Genomic DNA, 21,000 nt, shown 5'->3' on the forward strand with positions numbered 1-21,000 from the left:
TCATGTACAATTAGGTGAGAACATATTGCTGAGCCATATCGTTTTGGATTCCTTTTCCTGCCATCATTCTGGTCTGTAAATACTCCTGCAGAAAGAAGGGGAAAGAGCAGCTAGAATGGTTTCTGCAAAAAAAAAAACCCTAACCCTCCCCAAAATAATAAAATAAAACTTCAGGGATATCAATTGGTGAGCAAAACAGCTTCAAAGAGAATTACCGTACCTTCAAAGAGAAGAATTGCCTCCAGCTCCTCAGTGGGTGCCCTATGTGAGCTGGGAAAGGTGATTTCTGGACTGTTTTCAAACATCCCCAGATTTACAGTTTTGCTGCATCCATGCAGTGGTCACCTTATAGCAGCATGCTAAAGGACTTTATGGGCACCATGGCTCCCAAGGGTCTTTCCCTGGTAGTATTGGACCAAATGCATGAGAAAAGGCATGCACTGGATTTAGATACTAAGCAAACTGGTAGTCTGGTTTAGATTTAGATACTGAGCAAACTGGTAGTCTGGTGAAGGGACTTAGAATACTGTCAAACTATTACATATGTTCAAAATGTGTGATTGTAGGAACCTCCTTTCTGTAGGAGCAGACCAAATAAAACAATCCACCATCAGCAATGAATGAATCCGCATGGATTACAGAATGATCCTGGGCAGTTTTGCATATGTAAATGGTAACTCTGTTGAAACCTGGAATGCCATCCTGGGGCAATAGGACAGGGTTTTTTTCAGTCCACTAGTAGGAATTCAGCTCCACAAAAGAGAGCTAGGAGATCTTATGGAGGGTTCAGAGATGGCTTGAGTAGCATTGACAGAAAACCTTGGGTCCTGTCTGACAGACCCTTCTACAGAACTTATTGCAAAGCCTATGAAGTGGTGGTGGAAGTAGTAAAAAAGAATTATTTCTTTGCTATCATCGCATCATCTGAATCACATCTAGTGCATTTATTTAGGATACATTTATTTATTTATGGAAAATGTGTGGTCCCAAACTGATTGGGAATTGGCAGTTTAGCTTTGATGTTTTTGTGCAATTCTTTGCTGATGATATTTCTCACACCAGCCCATAAAACTGCCTTATACTACTCAAACTCTAATTATGCCAGCTGTAGAATAGATCAGGTATAAAGTGTCTGAAGTACTGTTTGGTTTCTTTTTAACAAAGAGTTTCAGGTTCTTCTAGATAGTCAACAGAATCCTAGGGGGTGTAAGATCCCTGTCCTTCCTGGTTGACAATGCATACTGACAATTTTGAACTTTGACAGTTCTTTCCTTTTAAACGAAGGGCTTCTGTGGAACCAGGACTTTTTTTTTAGTAGGAATGTAGTTCCAGCTGGCTTGGTGTCAGGGGATGTGGCCCAATATGTGAATGAGTTTCTGCTGAGCTTTTTCTACAAAAAAGAAAAAGCCCTGTGCGAAACAATGGTGGCATCAGGGGTGTGGCCTAATAGGCGAATGAGTTCCTGCTGGGCTTTTTCTACCAAAAAAGCCCTGTACGGAATTAAATATTTGTGCAGCAGCCTCAGCTAAACTCTCATTCCCTCTTTGCCTTTGGGTGTGTCTTCATCTTGGGCTGATTGATATCCTGCTCTAATCCAGTTCCAGTATTTATTTTGATGGAAATGGGTTGATGGTGTCTACTCTGCGATCACACACAGCACTTTGATAGTGATCATTCAGAGGTAAAATTTATTATTCTGATTCCTGCATTATTAATACCCTTGACTTTGGACTGTTGAGTGCCTGGCATGGGATCATAGTAAAAATACTACCATTCCAAAGTTTAGAATGGAGTAGATTGCCATCATTTGATTCAGTTCTGGCACTGAAGTTGCCATCCAATGTCAAGACACCTGGTGGATGTCTGTTTTGCAGATCTAATAGATAATCCTCCAGGGTTTCCTACTGGGCAATGATATCAGCTTTGAAGGTTATAAGAGGAAGATAAACATTTACCAACAGAATTAGTCCTGAATTAATTAAGGCCTTGACTTCTATTGCCAGAGGGGAGGACAGACCATTTACCACTTTTGTTGGATACACAGCACTGCAGAAATGAGAAAGTCTTGCAGAAATAACGTAAAGGTTCATCCAAAGCTGTGGAGTACGGTATTATTGATATGTTGATGACACTCATCTCGACGTGTCATAATTAAATTTCCAGAGGCTACCCTCTTTGTCTTTGGCCAGTGTCTGCCTGCTGTGATCAAGTGGTAAAAGGGCGAGCAAGATCAAGGTAAATCCAGACAAGATGAAGGTTGTGTTAATTGGAAAGCCTAGGGGGGAGGGCTTTCTAGATGATGTGTTATACACATGCTGGGTGAAGTGTCTTTCTCATCTAAGATGGTTAAGAGCTTGGGCCTTATGCCTAACCTCAGAGGTCTTATCTTGAGTAGTGCTTTTTATCATTTTCATTTGACGTAGAAGTTGGCTCCATATTCAGACCCAGCTAAATCAGCCATGCTGTTCTATGCAAGAATAACCTTAAGGACGGGCTGTAATAATGCAGTCGACATGGAAATTACTCTGCCCAGCTGTTATCTAAGGAGAGGTGTATTAGACCTATAGTGCCTGTGTTGAGAGCCAATTCAAGGTGCTACATATTACTTTTAAAGTTAAAAAAAAAAGTTGAGGGAAAATAGTATGTGAAGAACAAATAAACTTACCATTTAGAGACCTATGAATAGTGATGTTATCTAATGAATATGCAGAGAATGTCCAAATAGGCTATAATTTATTTATTTAAATTGTTAATTTGGCAGAACTCAAGGTGGCTTAAGTTACAATGTAAATGAAACAATTGTTGACAAAAGGCCACAATTTAGAGAGCAATCGGGGGGGGGCGGAAAGTCTTTTGGAAGCAGACGAGCCGGAACGTGGGCGCAGGAAGGGTTTGCGCTGACATATGACCGGCGCTGCCAGAGCGGAGGGGAGGTACGTGGGCGGGGGGCCACTCGAGGGCAGCTGTGCCCGAGTGCGGGCAGAAGTGAGGCAGAACGTGCCGTTCAGGCAGAGGAGGGGGTGGAGTTGGGGGCATGGCCAGGCTTAGGTGGCTTCCTGAGCAGTTCGGCCCATGACATGCCCCCCCAGGAGGCGCAACTTTATGCCCCACAGGCACTCGTTGAAACCAAAAACAAAGGTCACCGCTGCGGAAGCTCAGAAACCCCTTAGGGAGCGGCGTGATTGCCTCACCAATCCCCTCGCGGCTCGGGCTAACGAGCCCCCTCCCCATCACCCAATCATGGTCTCCCACCTCCTAGAAATACTTCCGCTCTGGCCTCGCACAGCTCAGTTGTTAGGAAAAGGAGCGCATGGCGGGAAGCTCTGCCTGCGAGCTCCCGGCCATACGGACTTAGAGTGAGGGACAGGCAGGCACATTGGTGATGGGTTTTGCACCTCGCAGTTGCTTTGACAGTATCTTTGCCTTGTGAGGGGGAGAGAGAGGTCTCTCCCCTGGGACTAACTGCTCTTGTTTCCAGGTCTCCACAGGTTCCGGGCTCATGGACACTCTGCATACGAGGACTGTCGCCCATGGCTGGGTAAGTTCCACTGTCCCCCCAGCCTCCCCCTCCCCTTGGTCCTGACCGCTCGGTGTGCGAGTGTCTCTGGCACGTGAACCAGGCAGTGGGCTCCGGCAAGGGGCATCTGCTGACCCCACTCCCCTTTGCTGCCGCCTGCTCCCTGTCCTTTGTCTGCCCTCTGCTGCATTCCCAGGGCAGGGCACAGGGCGTGTGTGCGTGGCAGCTGCCCCGTTGCGGGGAGGTGGGTCAAAGACTGTCCCTTTAAGAGAGCGCCCGGCTGAAATGCAGCCCACTCTTCCAGCCGCTGCCCCTGCAGGTGCTCTTGATCTCTATCTCCGTTTTGCAGGTGGGACTCCAACACAGAGGCTTCCACATGTGCCGCTCCATCCCCCCCCCCACTCCCTCAGCTGTTTCTGCCCACCACTCTGAATGGAATCCCGCCCACGGCAAGACTGCCCAGCATGCGCCAGGGAGACTGTTGCACTCTGTTCCAGAAAAATAAAGTCTGAGCTGTGCCCTATGTTGTCTCTCCCGCTTGGCATCTGCTGCATGTTCCCTGGGCAACCCCCGTGCCCCTCTGTCAGTGGCCTCTCCGAGGGAATGCCTGGGAGGGTGGGCAGACTTGATTTTGGGGGCGGCAATGGTCTATGAGCCACCACACTGCCCCCCGCGTGGCTGGACAGGGGAGGGGAGTGCCACCCCTCATCCTGCCCGGGCTGACAGCCTACCTGACCCCACAGGGCTGTTGTGCACAGGGCAGTAAGGGGGGGGCTGATGAAGTGAACTCAGAGTTCTGCGGCTGATGCACTCGCACAGTTCTGCGGCCCCCAGGAGAGGTGTTCCGTGCACATGGCAGGGGGCGTCAGGGCAGCACAAGGGATCTCTGGGTGGGGGGGGCGTCTGCTGCTGGGCTGCTCACTCCCAGACACACATTCTAGCCGCTGTCTATGACAGCGAACTCCTGCACTTTGTACTTCCTGCTTGTCTGCCTGCCATTGTCAGAGTTTCTCACAGTGGGAGGGTGTGAGGGGATTGACAGCTTCTCCGTGGTCCCATGTGGGCCTGTCTCGCCCCCGCCTCACCACCAAGCCAGGCTTCTCATGCACGCATGCCCAGCCTCACTCCTGTTCCCTCTCCGTGTTGGTGGGCCGTCTCTCCTTTGCCTTTGATGGTCTGCCTATCATTGGCTCTGTTCTTTGTTTGGGGGCGGGTTGGGGATGGGTATCAGCCTCTCTGGGGCCACCTCTCCCCATTCCTGACTGTCATGAACCACAGCACATGCGCCAGGACTGGCCAATGGGGGGGGTGGGCTGGCCCTCCCCTTCAGCTGCCTCCACCTCCCTGCTTCCACCAGTGGCGTTGCCATGGCGACCGTGTCCCTCACAGCAAGCTACACCTCTCCCCTCCCCACGCTCCAGCGTGCCGAAGTCCTCAGGAAGTCTACTAGTGGTGCAGCAGCTACGCCATGGCCGGCCGCCCCTTATCTCTGGATTGGGCTGCCCAAATCCTAGTTAGGAGATTAATGTCCACAGCATATAAAACTCTCCTATTATCAACCGTGGAATAGGAGAGCAAACATTTTTCAACATAACTATCTTCATGAGTGGTCAGAATTCAGCTTGCTCTTATGTCAGTGGCAAATCTATATAGCCTATGTACAAGGACTGTATAAATGCAATATGAACATAACACCATTAAACATTCACACCATGCCAACAAAGATGAAATAAATTTATTTTATTTCCTTCATTTATAGACAATCTTTCTTCCCAATGGGGACCCAAAGCAGCTTGCATTGTTCTCCTGTCCTTCATTTTATGCTTACAGCAACCCTGTGAGGTAGGTTAGGATGAGAGTATGCAACATACCAGGGGCTCACCCAGCAAGCTTCCACAGTAGGGTGAGGATTCAAAGCTGGGCCTCCAAAATCTCAGAGCCAAACTAGATGATACATTTATTCATGTGTTTGCAGGCATTTTCAGTTGTTCTTCTCAGCCTCATAGCAGCTGCAGGGAACTACTTTTCAAAAAGGAGAATCCATTGGGGGTTGGAACAGCATTGTGTGGGGGAAATTATTTCACTGATTTCACTACTCCACAAAATAACTCCACTCCCTGTGCAGTTTTCATGTGAGAAAACTCACATGTGCAAATGCATGAAAAAAACATATGTTCTAGTTTGTTTCTTAGTCAGGTCCTAAAATGTTAAAAATAGAATCAACAAACTGAATACCTTTTTGGGACATTTGAGTTTCTTTAAAGGCTTGTGTTCGGTAACCTAAAAATACATATAAGAACACTTTTACTTAGTTTAGGTTTTTTTAAAGCCAACTAATCAACATATTGACCGAGTTTAAAAGGTTTACTGACTGTCAATAAACTATTTCATTGTTCAATTAAAACTTTTTACTTGGTTAACTTTGCTGATGCATTGATGTAGTAGAGAGTTTATGAGTCTTAATTACCTATCATGTTTAAGGTAACAGCAAATAAGTTCTGCTATGAGATTTTATCTTTTTGATATCTTATGGTAACCCATTGTGTACTCTTACTGGATCATCTGTTTTACAGGGAATAAAATTTTAACTGATATATCTTTTTTTATTCACTGGCTTATAAAAACCCCAAAACAATAAAATATATCTTATTTGTAGGTTATCTCCCCATCTGTTCCCCACCCACCAAGTCTCCAAGCAAAAGCATTGACATGTTTTGACCATGGCTTCAGAAGCAGTGAAGGTGATTGTGCGTTGCCGCCCTCCAAATGAACGTGAAAAGCAGCTCAGATCCAAGATAGTGCTCACCATTGACGGTGCCCGGAGTCAGTGCTTCATCCAGAATCCAGCAGCAGCAGAGGACCCACCAAAACAGTTCACCTTTGATGGGGCATATTACATGGACCACACCACAGAGCAGATCTATAATGAAATCGCCTATCCGCTTGTTGAGGTGAGTGGAAGTTCTGAAAACCAGCTGCAAAATAAATACTGCAGCATGACTTGAGAATCTTCTAAGCTGCTTTCTTAGAGCAAAGGTGACTCGCTCCAGGCAAGTGGCTAACTGTAGGCCAAACCTGATGAGATACTAAGAGGTCCATGACTGGAGGGGCTAACGATTGTATTTTCAAAGCAGTTATCTGGGAACTGCAGTTTGCACCACTGGGAAAGCAAAAACGGGTACATGTATGTTTCCCTAGAGGGGCAAAAAAAACCTAGGGCCGTTGCAGTTTAGAAAAGTGCAGGGAGGAAGATGTAAATTCCCCCTTCCATCCACATTGTGTTCCTCATTAGACATGAGGCTCCACACACCTGATAACTACATTAGGAACACATTGAGAGTTCCAGTATGGTTTGGCTCTAACAGGTTTTCAACCACTGTTCATAAAAGCTGTAAGAGCTCAGAGATAGAAATAGATACAGTTGTGGCTTTCAGACTCCAGAGTCAGGACCCACATGTCACAGTGACCTGCAGCAATGCATCCGTTTTAAAAATGTATATAGTCTTGTGTTTCCTATACATTTCTGCCTATCTATATCTTTTTTTACTACTTCTGTCCTCTTTTGCACTGAACTCCACTCTCCTGTTCAGTCTTCCCCACTCTTTGACAACAAAATTACTGTGCTGACACCAGTAGATTTCATTTTAGCTCGGTGTGGAATTCAGTCGTGGGTTATAATTCTTTACATGAGGGAGACCAGAGATTGTGCTGGTGATTGTGCCCTCCACCAATTTGGTCACGGAACCTACTGATCGTTTGCAAGATTTGCACAGAAGAAGTATATTGCTCCTAAATGCTTGGATCTTTGTTCCCCTCAAACTATTCCACCTGCATATCTGGAATTCTTCTGAATTAAATCTTTGAGAGAAATATAGTAGGAATAGCTGGAGTCTGGGTGCTTGTGGTTTTCCAGGAAGAACAGAGGGTTGGATCCAAACTTTTATATCCATGTAACAAATTCAAGTGAGCACATTTTATCAGCTTCCTCCTTACAGGCCCTACACAAGGCCCGGGGACCCTCCTGATCAGGAAACTATGTAACCGCAGGAAGCTGCAGGGAGGGTCATGTCTTGGCAGGAGTTTATTTATTTACATTATTTATGGTCTGCCTTTCTCTCTTGGACTCAAGGCAGATTACACAGAGTCACCGGCTTTTATACTTCGGTGTCACACAGTATCTTTTTTTTTTGTGAAAGTGAGTCTCTGCCTTCAGCAGTGGCATTTGAGAAAGATGCTGAGGGGGTGCCAATTAAAAATTACTTCCACAAACCCTTTACACTGACCATTTTGGATCCAGGCCATGATGCTTTGAGACAGGATAAAAATTGAGCTCCAAAATATGCAAGTCCAAGGTGATTAATATTTTGTTTTGTTTTTTCATTTGTTTTACAGGGTGTTACAGAAGGCTATAATGGTACCATCTTTGCCTATGGGCAGACAGGAAGTGGGAAGTCTTTTACGATGCAGGGGATTCCGAATCCCCCTTCACAAAAGGGCATAATTCCCAGAGCCTTTGAACACTTGTTTGAGAGTGTGCAGGTATGCAGTGGTATAAATTACACAAGTGATCCTCTGGCTAAGGTCTTTTCTCCACAATCAACTACTTGCATTATCGTTCCCTGAACTCCGTGGATAGTGCTAACCATAGCTTCTAACCCAAACCATTGTTTGAACGCCCAAACATATTGTGTGCAAACCATGATTTAGAAATGCTAGACTGTATTCATATTTTGTTTACATACTTGCCTCCAAGAGACCATGGTGGCTTCTAGAGTGGAGCACTAGCCACATGTATGGTTCATCACTTCAGACAACCTGTTGGACCATAGTTAGTGCAAACTAAACCACGATCTGCAAACCTACTTCAAGCTGTGGTTTCTGATTCTGTTTCACTGGCCTAAGCCGGTAAACCATGGTTTGGCCATTCAGACTTAAAGCGATGCCATTATATGTCTGAATTCAGCCCCTGTGTCTCATCTACAAACTGAGGAAACAAAGAATGAATGAGCTAAAAGGCTGTCAGTAACCTCCAGGTAGATCAGGAAATTTTTACCCTCTTTTCATCCTGGGAAAAGTGATGAGAACAAGAGATGAGCCAGTCCGCAACAGCAGACTGGCTCATCTCTTCTAGATGGTATAGCTCCATCTACATGGAACTACCTTGGAATATCAGGCAGGCTTTATTCAGCAATCTCTCTGAATATCCTCCAGGCCTCCACTAGGGGGCAGTCACCAAAGGTTGCCATGACTTCCAGGTGACTTATGAATGACCCATGATAATCAGCAAGATTGGATGGCTCAAGAATTCTTTAGGTGTTTGGAAGCCTGATCTACACCTGTTGAATAGTGATAGAAAGACTTGGGAGATTCCATGCAATGACATTTAGGTGTTCTGAAGGACAGCAGCATCAGGTAGCTATTGGAGAAAGAAGAGGTACTAACCATGAGGCAAGGTGAGACTGCTCATTTTGGGCATGGAGCCAAGTTGAGGTGGACAGATCTGATCTAACTTACAAGGTACAAACCACCTGGCAATTCCTTTTCCACATATCATTGGAATGAACTGGTGCATGACTGTACTTTTATGCAACTCCCATTCATTTTACTGGGGCTTGTGCAAGATAACATCTTGGATGGATTTGAACTGTTTTACTACATGGTAGGAGCCCCATTTCACATTATCATCACATGTGCCAAAATAAATTTCTCTGGAGGAACTGTGGATGATAGAAATGAGATGATCCCATTTTATTCTCACTGTGAGTTGGGTGGAGGGACACTGGCAGGCCAATGTACTTTGTGACTGACTGGCACTAGGTGTCTGTGTTCCACCTCTTGTCTAGTATGCTACATTAATTCTCCATCTAGATTTTACTGGGCTGACCTTGCATGAAGGTTCACTCCAAGCAAGGTTTAATTTAAAAATCCTACCTGTAGATGACTGATGATAAAGCCATTGCAAGCTTAATTATTTTTCATTGTTCTGAGTTCAGGACCAAGTTGTGATTGAAATGGTGAATCTGTGTCCGGGCTGTCCCACTTCCGACAATAGGGCAGTTAAGTCAGACAAGGCGGTGAAGAGTTAAAAATGATCCCAGCAGAACCCGAATAGCTGCAAAAAAATTAGATGTAGTTCCTCTTCTTAAATCAATAACATAAAAGATCAGATAATAGTTTTTGTGCATTGTTAGTACTTTGAAATCCACTCACGTCATCTACAACAAGCAAGTTTTTATTATAAAACAGTTGGATTTGATTTAGTTGTTGCCTAAGTTGAAATAATTTTCTTTTTTCTGTCAAATATTGTTCACAAGTAAAGTTGCAAGTAGAATTTTGCCAGTTTGGGCAGTTAAATAATATTTAAAGAAAAAAGAGAATAATTTCCTTCATTTAAAAAAAACCAACCTAAATTGAAAACCAGCATACCAGGGAGAATCCTTTTTCCTGTCAAGTGAATTTGCTATGTGAATAAATTTCCCCCCTCTATTTATGATTAAGGTGTATTCGGTCATGTGAACACCACCCCCCCCCCCCAGCAATCTGAAGTGAGGCAACCTAGACACAAGGAGCTTAATACTGCGGATGCATTCCACTAGTCAAGATACTTTCCTTTAGTAGAAGAAACATCATGGTGTAAAATTGCATCATGGGAAAGCTCAGTTCACTGTGGAATGTGCCTCCAATAGAAAAATAGATCTGTGGGATTCAACCCAGGTTGCGCACCTTAATGAGAACTTAGCACGTGGGAGACTCTGATATAGGAAACATAGTCCAAATAAGCCTAGCTGTTATAACTGAACCTGCCATCCTAAGAAGTTTGATTTTTTTTATTTTGTACAGTGTGCAGAAAACACTAAGTTCTTGGTAAGAGCTTCTTACCTGGAGATCTATAATGAAGAGATCAGAGACCTTCTTGGTTTGGACACTAAACAAAAATTAGAGGTGAGGACTAGCAGGGAAGGACATTAATTTGAAGTAAGTTTTTTTTTAAAAAAAAAATCAGAATTCTGACAACCTGCAATGAAAGTGCATTATGCAAAAGAAATTTGACTAGAGGCTTACTGCAAAAAATCTGGCAGAAAAAAGTAACGTGCCAAATCCAGCCTGTAACATCCTACTGCATCCCATCTTAACATCAGAAAATAAGCTTTCCTGTCTGCTGGCTATAAGAGTGACAGCTCTCCTCCATACCCATCATAATTATTAGTTGCTGTTTCGAGTGAAACTTTTATAGCGGTGGGTGAATTCTTGTTCAAAAAAACTGCCACCCAATTCAATGCTGACCAGTTGTTTTGTGGGGAAGCCACAAAAATACACCTCCCTGAGGGGGGCAGAGCATCTATTGTCTGCTCTGACAGCAGCTGATGAAGAGAGCTGATGAGGAAGCCAGCAAAGCTCCAGCACATCTGCAAGATTTATCCTCATCGGTTGCTCAGAATCAGAACATGATTGATTGATTTATTTTTTCACATTTCTATCCCACCCTTCCTGAAATGGGCTCCAGACAGGTCATATAAAGAAAAGAACAATTCCGTATGTTCTAAAACATGATGTTAATGCTGCAGTCACACAGTCTGTGAATAAGGCTATTCTTTTTTATTATTATTTTTTGTTGTTGTTGTTGTTTAAGTATAAATTCATCTCCCTCCCCTTTCTCCCCAATGAGGACTTAGGGAGGTGTACAACATTACCCTTCCTCCATTTTATCCTCATAACAGCAGCCCTGTGAGGTAGGTTAGCTGGGGAGAGAGAGTGTGATTGGCCAAAAGTCACCCAATGAGCTTTCATAGCAGAGAGGGGAGTTCAGACTTGGGTTTCCCAGATCCCAATCCAACACTGTAGTGCATCCCTTGAGTTTCTGTTAGTTTCCTACCTAAGATATTTTTGGGGGGTATGTGTGTGTGTTTTTATTATTGTAACTCTTTTCATGAGAGCCAGTTTGGTGTGGTTAAGTGCACGGACTCTTATCTGGGAGAACCAGGTTTGATTCCCCACTCCTCCACTTGCAGCTGCTGGAATGGCCTTGGGTCAGCCATAGTTCTCGCAGAGTTGAAAGGGCAGGTTCTGTGAGAGCTCTCTCAGCCTCACCTACCTTACAGGGTGTCTGTTGTGGGGGAGGAAGGTAAAGGAGACTGTAAGCCAGTCTGAGATTCAGAGTGAAGGGTGGGGTAGAAGTCCAATATCATCTTCTTCTTCCTTGTAGCTGAAAGAGCACCCGGAGAAAGGAGTCTACGTGAAGGGCCTGTCTCTGCATACAGTGCACAACATGATCCAATGTGAACGCATCATGGAAACTGGCTTGAAAAACCGTGCTGTGGGCTATACTCTGATGAACAAGGACTCTTCCCGCTCCCACTCCATCTTCAGCATCACCATGGAGATCTACACTGTAGGTAGGTGCTGGGATGTGGCTCAGCTGAGCCAGACGGGGCCTGTGTGGGGGTAGGGGGTGTTAAGCACAAAGCAAACTCCAGTGTATCACAGGTAAAGGAAATTGGGTCTGCGAGGCCAGATGTTGCAGATCTCAGGCATTAATAACAGCCCAATAGTGCTTGGCTCTGAAACAGACAGGACAGTGGTGATCTGTGATCAGACATCCAGTCCCCCCCCCCCCTTTTCGGACAGCTGTGCAGGGGTGGGATGGGGAGATGATCAGAGCAACAGCGCTGTCAAAAGTTATGTTTCCCTTTTTCTTCCCACGCTGTCTCCCCAGTCTAAATCCTCCCCTCTCCCCCAATGTGAGCCCTTTCAAAATCTGTGAAATATGAAGTTTAGGGTAGGGTGGGTGTGGAGAGGGAGTTCGGAGTTCTAAAACAACATTTGTGCCCTTCAGAAATTCAAGTTGTGGATTACTCATTTTACATTAGTGAATATAACACTCTGCAGTTTTTGTGCGGTCTCCTATCTCCAGTTCTGAAGGTTTCCTTCCTCTAGGCTTCTAAATCTCATCTAATGTGACTCTATGCAAGAAAGCCAGTTTGGTGTAGTGGTTAAGTGTGTGGATTCTTATGTAGGAGAACCAGGTTTGATTCCAGCAGCTGCTGGAATGGCCTTGGGTCAGCCATAGCTCTCACAGAGTTGTCCTTGAAAGAAAAGCTTCTGTGAGAGCTCTCTCAGCCCCACCCACTTCATGGGGTGTCTGTTGTTGGGGAGGAAGGTAAAGGAGATTGTGAGCTGCTCTGAGATTCGGAGTGGAGGGCGGGATATAAATCCAATATCATCATCATCATGTGCACCCAAAAGGAAAAAGACACAAGTGAGTTATAGCTGTGTGTGCTGAAATTACACCATATTGCTGTGCAGTTCCATTTTTCCTTAAGAACAGCCCTGTCCCCAAGCTTCCCCCCTTCCCTTATGGATTTTATTTTCCCAAAGTAAGCAGATGCCAAGAAATGCACTGGCAAAAGTCACGGCTCCCCTGGGTGCCACATTATCTGTGCCAGATGGATTCAGGAGCTTCCTCCTCTTTCAAGGACACAGTTCAACACAGACTCTTCTCTTGCAGATGAGAGAGGACAAGATCACCTGCGGGCCGCCAAGCTCAACTTGGTGGACTTGGCTGGAAGTGAGAGGCAGTCCAAAACTGGAGCTGTCGGAGAACGCCTCAAAGAGGCCACCAAAATCAACTTGTCTCTCTCTGCTCTCAGCAACGTCATCTCGGCCCTGGCAGATGCCCGGTGTACCCACATCCCTTACCGGGACTCCAAACTGACCCGAGTGCTGCAGGACTCTCTGGGTGGCAACACCAAGACCCTGATGGTGGCGTGCCTGTCTCCCGCAGACAACAATTACGACGAAACCCTCAGCACCTTGCGCTACGCCCACCGCGCCAAGAACATCCAGAACAAGCCCCGCATCAACGAGGATCCTAAGGATGCTCTGCTGCGGGAATACCAGGAGGAGATCAGGAAACTGAAAGCCATTTTGGCTCAGCAGAGCAACACATGTCATTTGCATGGTAGGATCCCTTCAGGGGGCTGTTTACTGCGGGAAGAGGTGGAATGTACCATGTGGCTAGCCCCTTAGCAGAGACTGAAGTTTTAAAAAGATGCTACTCTCTTTCCTGCACAGCCCTGAGGCAAATTGAGCCTGCGGACCACATTTTATAGATAGAGCGGGAGGCGTGCTTATTGTTTTTCTGGTTGGACCTTAAGATTCTCAGTTAACCACAGTTAGTAAGCAGGGTTTGAAACGTGTCAGAGGCCTAGCTAACAGTGAATCTGATTAGCATTAACCATGGTTAAGGTCAGTGCCAAGTTAAGATCAGCCAGCAGGAGATAAGCAAGGAGATTTTACCCAGAGGAGAGGCTGAAGGAAAGCAAAGTCAGCATCCTGTACAGCCAGAAACAGGGCATGTTTGCAGTGATTCTGCTCAGAAACAGATCTTCATGTTCTCTTTGCTTCTTGGTTAATTTCTTTATTTGATGGGGGTGAGTGGCCTGCTTAATGGCCACCTCTGCCCTTTCTATTGTTCTGTTTTATATTTTGTAAACTAATATCTGATCCTGGAAACAGTATTTTCCATGGTACACATTAGTTAATATTTTTTCTTCACTGCCTATAACGCGTTGATCGAGTAAAACACATCCTGAGGGTTACTTGAGTGAGTTTCTTAAAATCTTAGTGGGGATTAGAAGGAGAACAAGAGAACAGAGGGCAAGAGGGTGATCAAAGGTTGGGATGTAACCCTCCATATGCAAAGACCATGTATGTCAGAATGGCACTTGCTCTAGGGTTCCTAGTGGAAACAGCTGCGGCCCTTGTGTAACGTTTGTTGGTTTCTCAGAAACATCAAGCTAGCCACTGTCAAAAATGGAATGCTGAATTAGATGGTGCCAAGGTCGTTGTTTGCCTAGGACATCAGAAAACCTTGGACTAGCCTTTCATGTGTAATACTAAATAGATTTGGATTAGTGGGTTGCTGTAGTACTGAAAAGGTTGGGAACCACTGTTTTAAGCTGTGGCTTCTCTCTCTTTCTTCAGTGGAGTTGCCTCACCTGTTATCTTCTGAAGCTGCTGAACCTGAGGAGAAACCAGAAGTCCCTCCTGAATTCCAGACAGATATTGAGAAAGAGAAGGAGCTAATCCGAGAAGTAAGTTGTACCAGACCTCTGCTACCAGGAGTCCTTTACAATTTTCCTGGCACAGTCTCATCTGTCAAATAATTACAGATAGCTGAACAGTTGGATAGTTGAACAGCGAGTCTCTTCTGTGTGCCTTGGGCCTGAAGCACAGGGCAGATGACTCACTGAGATTCATAGCACATCCTGTTTGTAGCACATCTTATTATATATATATATGAAGTGTCTTCCCATCTTCTCTTATGGATATACATACTATGTACATGCTTTAGAAAAAAATCTAGCCTGTTAGATTTTCAGTGTGGGATAACTTTTCAATATATATGTATTATACCTACTTCCCAGTTTGGCAGGGGATCCAGAAGGTTTTTACCATCTTCTAGGGATGGAGCAGGGGTCACTGGGTATGTATGTGTGGGGGGGAGGTTTTTGTGAGTTTCCTGCATTGTGCGGGGAGTTGAACTAGATGGCCCTGGAGGTCCCTTTCAGCTCTATGATTCTGCTTTGGTGTCTGCCCTGACTTGGATGGCCAGGGCTAGCTTTATCTCATCTCGGAAGTGAAGCAGCATCAACTCTGGTTAGTACGTGGATGGGAGACCACCATGGAATTCCAGGGTTGCTATGCAGAGGCAGATCTCTGTTTGTCTCTTGCCTTGATAATCTTACAAGGTCACTATAAGTAGGTTGTTGTGACGATGGCACTTCCCAACACCGTATTGATGTTTGTCTCTCCCACAGAAACAGAGAGGATGTTTAGCAGAACGTGCAGGAAAAATAATAATAATAATAATAATAATAATAATAATAATAATAATAATAATAATAATAATAATAATAATAATAATAATATTTTATTTTTATATCCCGCCCTCCCCGCCAGGCGGGCTCAGGGCGGCTAACAGACATGGGGTCCCATGATTCACATTAAACAATAAACAATATAACAGGCATGGGAGTCCCATGATTCACATAAAACATAGCAATTTAAACATTAATTACAAATAAGTTATTTAAAATACATAAAACATATAAAATAGGTGCTAAAATAATATAGTCCTGATGTATATGAGATGGCTAAATATCTGTTCGTTCGTTATCAGGTTCTGTCTCAAATACCACAAGATGTCTCAAATGCCAACTGAAAAAGAAATGTTTTGCAAGCCCTGCGGAATTGGTTCAGGTCCCGCAGGGCTCACACCATCTCTGGAAGGTCATTCCACCAGCGAGGGGCTATCACCGAGAAGGCCTGCTCCCTAGTGGCCTTCAGCCTAACTTCTTTTGGCCCAGGGATTGTTAATAAATTCTGGGAACCAGACCTCAGTGCTCTCCGGGGTACATATGGGGAGAGGCGGTCCTTTAGGTAGGCAGGTCCTCGGCCATATAGGGCTTTAAAGGTAATAACCAGCACCTTATAGCGAACACGGTAGACAACCGGCAGCCAGTGCAGGTTGCGCAGCCCAGGCCGTGCAGGCTCCCACCGTGGTAGTCCCTCCAACAGATGGTGTAAAATTTGCAGTGGGAAAGTGGGTAGGAACAGCTCTGTGAAGAATAGCTTGCCCCTTCCTCCTGCATTCCCTCGTTGAGATTTTACCCTTTTTTAGCTTAGGGCCTGTCTACATGTGACAATATTAACAGGTGCACCTTGGTTCCTGTCAAGCTGACATGCACTTGGAGTTCCATACTGAACTTTAATTCTCAGGTATACGGAAGCCTGATTTGGATCGGGGCTGCAGCACGAGGAGAGGCTGCTTACGTCTCCCCGCCTCATCATTTTCCTGAGATGAAGCAGCCTCGTGCAGTTGCTGTTTTCCTTACTAGGGGAAAAATGTGTAGCCAATCTGAAGTTTTATCAGTACATGTAGATATCCCCAGTGGGCAAACAGCAGCTCCCTGAGGCCATTTTGAGTCAAGAAAACAGCACCAGAAGAAGAATTGCAGATTTATACCCCACCCTTCACTCTGAATCAGAGACTCAGAGCGACTTACAATCTCCTATATCTTCTCCCCCCCACAAGAGACACCTGTGAGGTGGGTGGGGCTGGAGAGGGCTCTCACAGCATCTTCCCTTTCAAGGGCAACCTCTGCCAGAGCTATGGCTGACCCAAGGCTATTCCAGCAGGTGCAAGTGGAGGAGTGGGGAATCAAACCCGGTTCTCCCAGATAAGAGTCCACGCACTTAACCATTACACCAAACTGGCTCTCTGGGGGCAAAGGCTTAAGCCTTCCTTCCCTGAGTATTATAGTTCCAATCCATGTTGGGCCCCTCCCATGCCTGGAGATTAAGTTTCAGCCCAACTCCTAGCACATGTCTGACAGGACACAGAGCAGACCTGTAAACAGTGTCTTGAGAAGGAGGCTGGAACACTTACAGTTCAGATCAAACCCTATGACTTGGTTACCATAGCCTAACAACAGTCCTTTTTAACTTTTTCTCAAAGCCTCTTGCAGGAACATTTGAAAAAGAGAAAACCAGTAGGCAAGAATAAATTTCCTCCCCCCGTGATACTTGTGCCTAATTACTTTCTGCAGAAATGGCTTTTCAAGCAAACAAAAAAACAAGCGCTAGAAGAAGATGATGATATTGGATTTATATCCCGCCCTATACTCTGAATCTCAGAGTCTCAGAGTGGTCACAATCTCCTTTACCTCCCCCCACACACAACAGACACCCTGTGAGGTAGGTGGGGCTGAGAGGGCTCTCACAGAAGCTGCCCTTTCGAGGACATCTCTGAGATAGCTATGACTGACCCAAGGCCATTCCAGCAGGTGCAAGTGGAGGAGTGGGGAATCAAACCCGGTTCTCCCAAAGAAAAGTTCGCACACTCAACCATTACACCAAACTGGCTCTCAAGGCATCTGCATATAACACAGTTTCAGGTGGGTAGCCGTGCTGGTCTGTAATAGAAGAGCAAGGTTCAAGTCCAGTTAGTGTCTTAGAAACCAGCAAGATTTCCAGGGTATAGGCTTTTGAAAGACAAACCTCCCTTTGTCAGAAGGAAAGAAGCTCTGCTGAAATCTGTGCAGCTTTCTTCCAGCTAAACCACTCTGAAATGGAGATGAAAGTTTTTCCTAAAGTGTGCATCTCAAGCTGTTCTGGCCCATTAAAAGAATTATGCACATTGCTGTTCTGTCTTTGGTCTGCATTGCTTGTGTGGCAATACCTGTGTTTGGATGCCCACTTGCTTATACCTTTTTCACTGAAAGTGGTTCCACCTTTTTCCGTTTCACCTGAGGTTAGAGCTACTAAAAAACCCCACCCTTAAGTATTTGTCTTGTGTACAAAATCTGTGCTGCTAAAGCATATCAAGATACACAGCATGCAACTATGGTATGCTTGGGAATGTGCCTACTCCAAGTCCCTTCAGCCGATTTCCTTGGGCTTTTCCAGGAATATGAGAAGAAACTGGCCAGCCTGAAAGCTGATTATGAAGCTGAGCAGAAATCTCGTTTCCAACTTGAGGAGGACATCAGTGCTTTGAGGATTGCTTGTGATAGCCAATTGACCACTTGGGAAGAGAGGAAGGAATCAGGTAGGGGTGAAGCAATACAAACATTATCATCTGGGTGTTTTTTTTGGGTTGTTCAGTCACACAGTCGGGTCCGACTCTTTGCGACCCCATGGACAAAGTTATGCCAGGCCTTCCTGTCTTCTACCATCCTCCGAAGTCTGTTCAAATTCATGTTAGTTACATCAGTAATGCTGTCCAGCCACCTCATTTTTTGCCATCCCCTTCTTCTTTTGCCTTCTGTCTTTCCCAGCATCAGGGTCTTCTCCAGGGAGTGCTCCCTTCTCATTTGGTGGCCGAAGTATTTGAGCTTCAGCTTCAGCATCTGACCTTCCAGGGAACAGTCTGGGTTGATTTCCCTTAGGACTGACTGACTGGATCTTCTTGCAGTCCAAGGGACTCTCAAGATTCTTCTCCAGCACCACAGCTCAAAAGCATTTGGGCTTCTGCACTCAGTATAAATTGCGCTGGGTGTTTACATGTAGGCATATGTCAGCATCCCCCAGAAGCACAGAAAAATTTCTGAAGTGCTGTTCTGAGTAGAGCATTCTACTCCCTGAGGTTCTTGAACCTTGAGAAATTGCAGGCTAGAAGAGCTGCTGGCCCCTTGCCCCTCTCCAGGCTTAAGAGAAGCAGCTTGATTTGTACAATTTATACCAGTCACAGACCTGAGTAATCGAGGGAGGGGGGTGAGATCAGTGTTACCTCTAAACTGAGTTAGCGTGAGCCAGCTCACGGATTTTTAGCCTCCAGCTCACATGTTTTCGTCTTAGCTCAGGAAGGATGACCCCAGAGCACACTAATTTATGCAGCAGCTCACAACTTTAATGCCAGTAGCTCACAATGTAGAATTTTTGCTCACAAGACTGTGCAGCTTAGAGGGACCATTGGGTGGGATGTGGGTTATTTTGCTGCAGCTTTTTAAAAAACTTTTTTTTAAGCAGCGTCTATACCCAGCTCTGATACATACCAGGGATGGATTCTTTGTACGTATGTCGACATTAGAATTGTGCAACATGGACTGCAGGCTACAAATCTGCAGCATCCAGTGCACTTTGTTCTGCTGTGTTAAATGTGGGGCATAACCCTTGCACTTCTGTGTGCCTGTGAACTGAGTTTCTTAGGGCAGAGTTCACAGTCCCACTGTGTAAGGGGACCCAATAGAGTGAATAAAAATCCCACTGAATACAATCAAACATGTCTTAAACAGTCAAAAGGATCAGACTGCAAGCAAAAAGTTGGGGCTAAGCAGAGGATTGAAGCTGGTTCTCGATACCCAGCTCAGTAGCTGATCCCCAGTGCATGGCTAGTCTTGGTATTTTCTGATCTTGGGTAAAAAAGACTTCTTTTTTTGCAAACACCATGGTTTTGTTATGATTTTGCATCCACATTAGAGTAAAGTTTTTTTGGTGCAGTGGGGCATTCATACCATGTTGTTCCTAATAATTCACTTTCCAGGTTTTCTCTTGCTTTTGTTCTGATCTTTCCTGGTTTGATGTGATCTTTTTGGAAGGATCACTGGCTAAGTGTGTTTGCAATCCACGTGTATGGAAGATGCATGTTTTTAAAGGTCCTATCCACCTTGAGTTCGTAAACAGACTGACCAAGGGTGAACGTGGAACAAAAGAAAACACTGATATTGACACCAAGGGGAGCATGCTCAAATCATTTCCATCTTTGGTGAAGACAATTGTCTATCTATAGCCTTACAGAGATCCTGGCTTAAAACTTCCTGTTTCCTCACTTTCCCCCTTCCTTTTCTCTAGGAATCACACAGCCAGTTGAAGCGTTTCCTGAGCACATTCCACGAGGCCCTGCTTCAGAAACAGAAGTGCCAGTCAAGGTATCCCAGAGGATGCATTTCTTTCCAAAGATGAAATATATATTTGCATTACATACGAACCCTTTTTGAAAGCTGCAAAGTGACACAGAATGGGTGGGAACTGTGCCTCCTTATCAGGCTGTTGTGATCAATACATGATACATGCCATTTAGAGTCATGCAGAATCATGAGTCCCTCATGGGATACCAATCAAGTGAAGCTTTAGTGCTACTTTGTTTGCTTGTGCTGCTGCACCTGCTTCTGCCTGCTGGAATTCACCATCAAAAATAAAATGGGTTATGAAAGCAATCTGAATTAATGGAAGGCATAGGAAACTCCAAGGGCTGGAAATAGTTCCATGTGTTTTTAAGGCCCCTATTTGGGGCAAAATGACATGTTAGATGTTTTTAACGCTTTCCCCACACCCATACAACAACTATAGGACACGGGTTTTTAAAGGACGTCAGGGGCCCGATTTGTCTTGGGAATCATGATGTGGGGAGAGGAGGCTCTGCTCTCCCTACCTACCTTGTAGTATTCCTTGCAGGAGCAGTGTAATGTAGTGGTTAAGAGTGGCAGACTCTAATCTGGAGAACCGGGTTTGATTCCCCTCTCCTCCTCCACATGCAGCCAACTGGGTCACCTTGGGCCAGTCAAAGTTCTCTCAGAACTCTCTCAGCCCCACCTACCTCCCAAGGTGCCTGTTGTTAGGGGAGAAAGGTAATTGTAAGCCACTTCAAAATTCTTAAGGTAGAGAAAAGCAGGATATTAAAATCAACTCTTGTTTATTTGAAATTGATAGTTGGTCTTCAGGTTGCAGCATATCTGAAAACCAGACTGTGATACTGCTTTAAATCCCAAATGGTTTATTACAGTTGACTTGGTCTGTATCTGACAGGAAGAAGACTGCAGATTTATACCCCGCCCTTCTCTCAGAACCAGAGACTCAGAGCGGTTTACAATCTCCTATATCTTCTCCCCCCACAACAGACACCCTGTGAGCAGTGTTCCCTCTAGGCTGTGGAGTCTTATGAGAAAAAATTCTACTTTGTGAGCTACTGGCAATAAAATTGT

The 21,000-nt window shown here is 45.1% G+C and overlaps 1 protein-coding gene across 1 annotated transcript in view; it reads left to right on the plus strand.

Annotated features, from left to right (window-relative positions):
• The window catches only part of KIF17 (kinesin family member 17), a 34,223-nt gene that overhangs the window by 2,564 nt on the left and 10,659 nt on the right, over nucleotides 1–21,000 (plus strand). The window contains exons 2-9 of the mRNA XM_060257078.1: nucleotides 6,174–6,468; nucleotides 7,910–8,056; nucleotides 10,358–10,459; nucleotides 11,721–11,910; nucleotides 13,023–13,475; nucleotides 14,501–14,610; nucleotides 17,987–18,128; nucleotides 19,871–19,947. Of these exons, the coding sequence (XP_060113061.1) occupies nucleotides 6,238–6,468; nucleotides 7,910–8,056; nucleotides 10,358–10,459; nucleotides 11,721–11,910; nucleotides 13,023–13,475; nucleotides 14,501–14,610; nucleotides 17,987–18,128; nucleotides 19,871–19,947 (1,452 nt within the window). The 5' untranslated portion in view covers nucleotides 6,174–6,237. The remainder of the gene's footprint in view (nucleotides 1–6,173; nucleotides 6,469–7,909; nucleotides 8,057–10,357; nucleotides 10,460–11,720; nucleotides 11,911–13,022; nucleotides 13,476–14,500; nucleotides 14,611–17,986; nucleotides 18,129–19,870; nucleotides 19,948–21,000) is intronic.

The sequence above is a fragment of the Heteronotia binoei genome, chromosome 16, assembly GCF_032191835.1.
Source record: "Heteronotia binoei isolate CCM8104 ecotype False Entrance Well chromosome 16, APGP_CSIRO_Hbin_v1, whole genome shotgun sequence".
In the NCBI taxonomy this organism is placed as follows: Eukaryota; Metazoa; Chordata; class Lepidosauria; order Squamata; family Gekkonidae; genus Heteronotia; species Heteronotia binoei.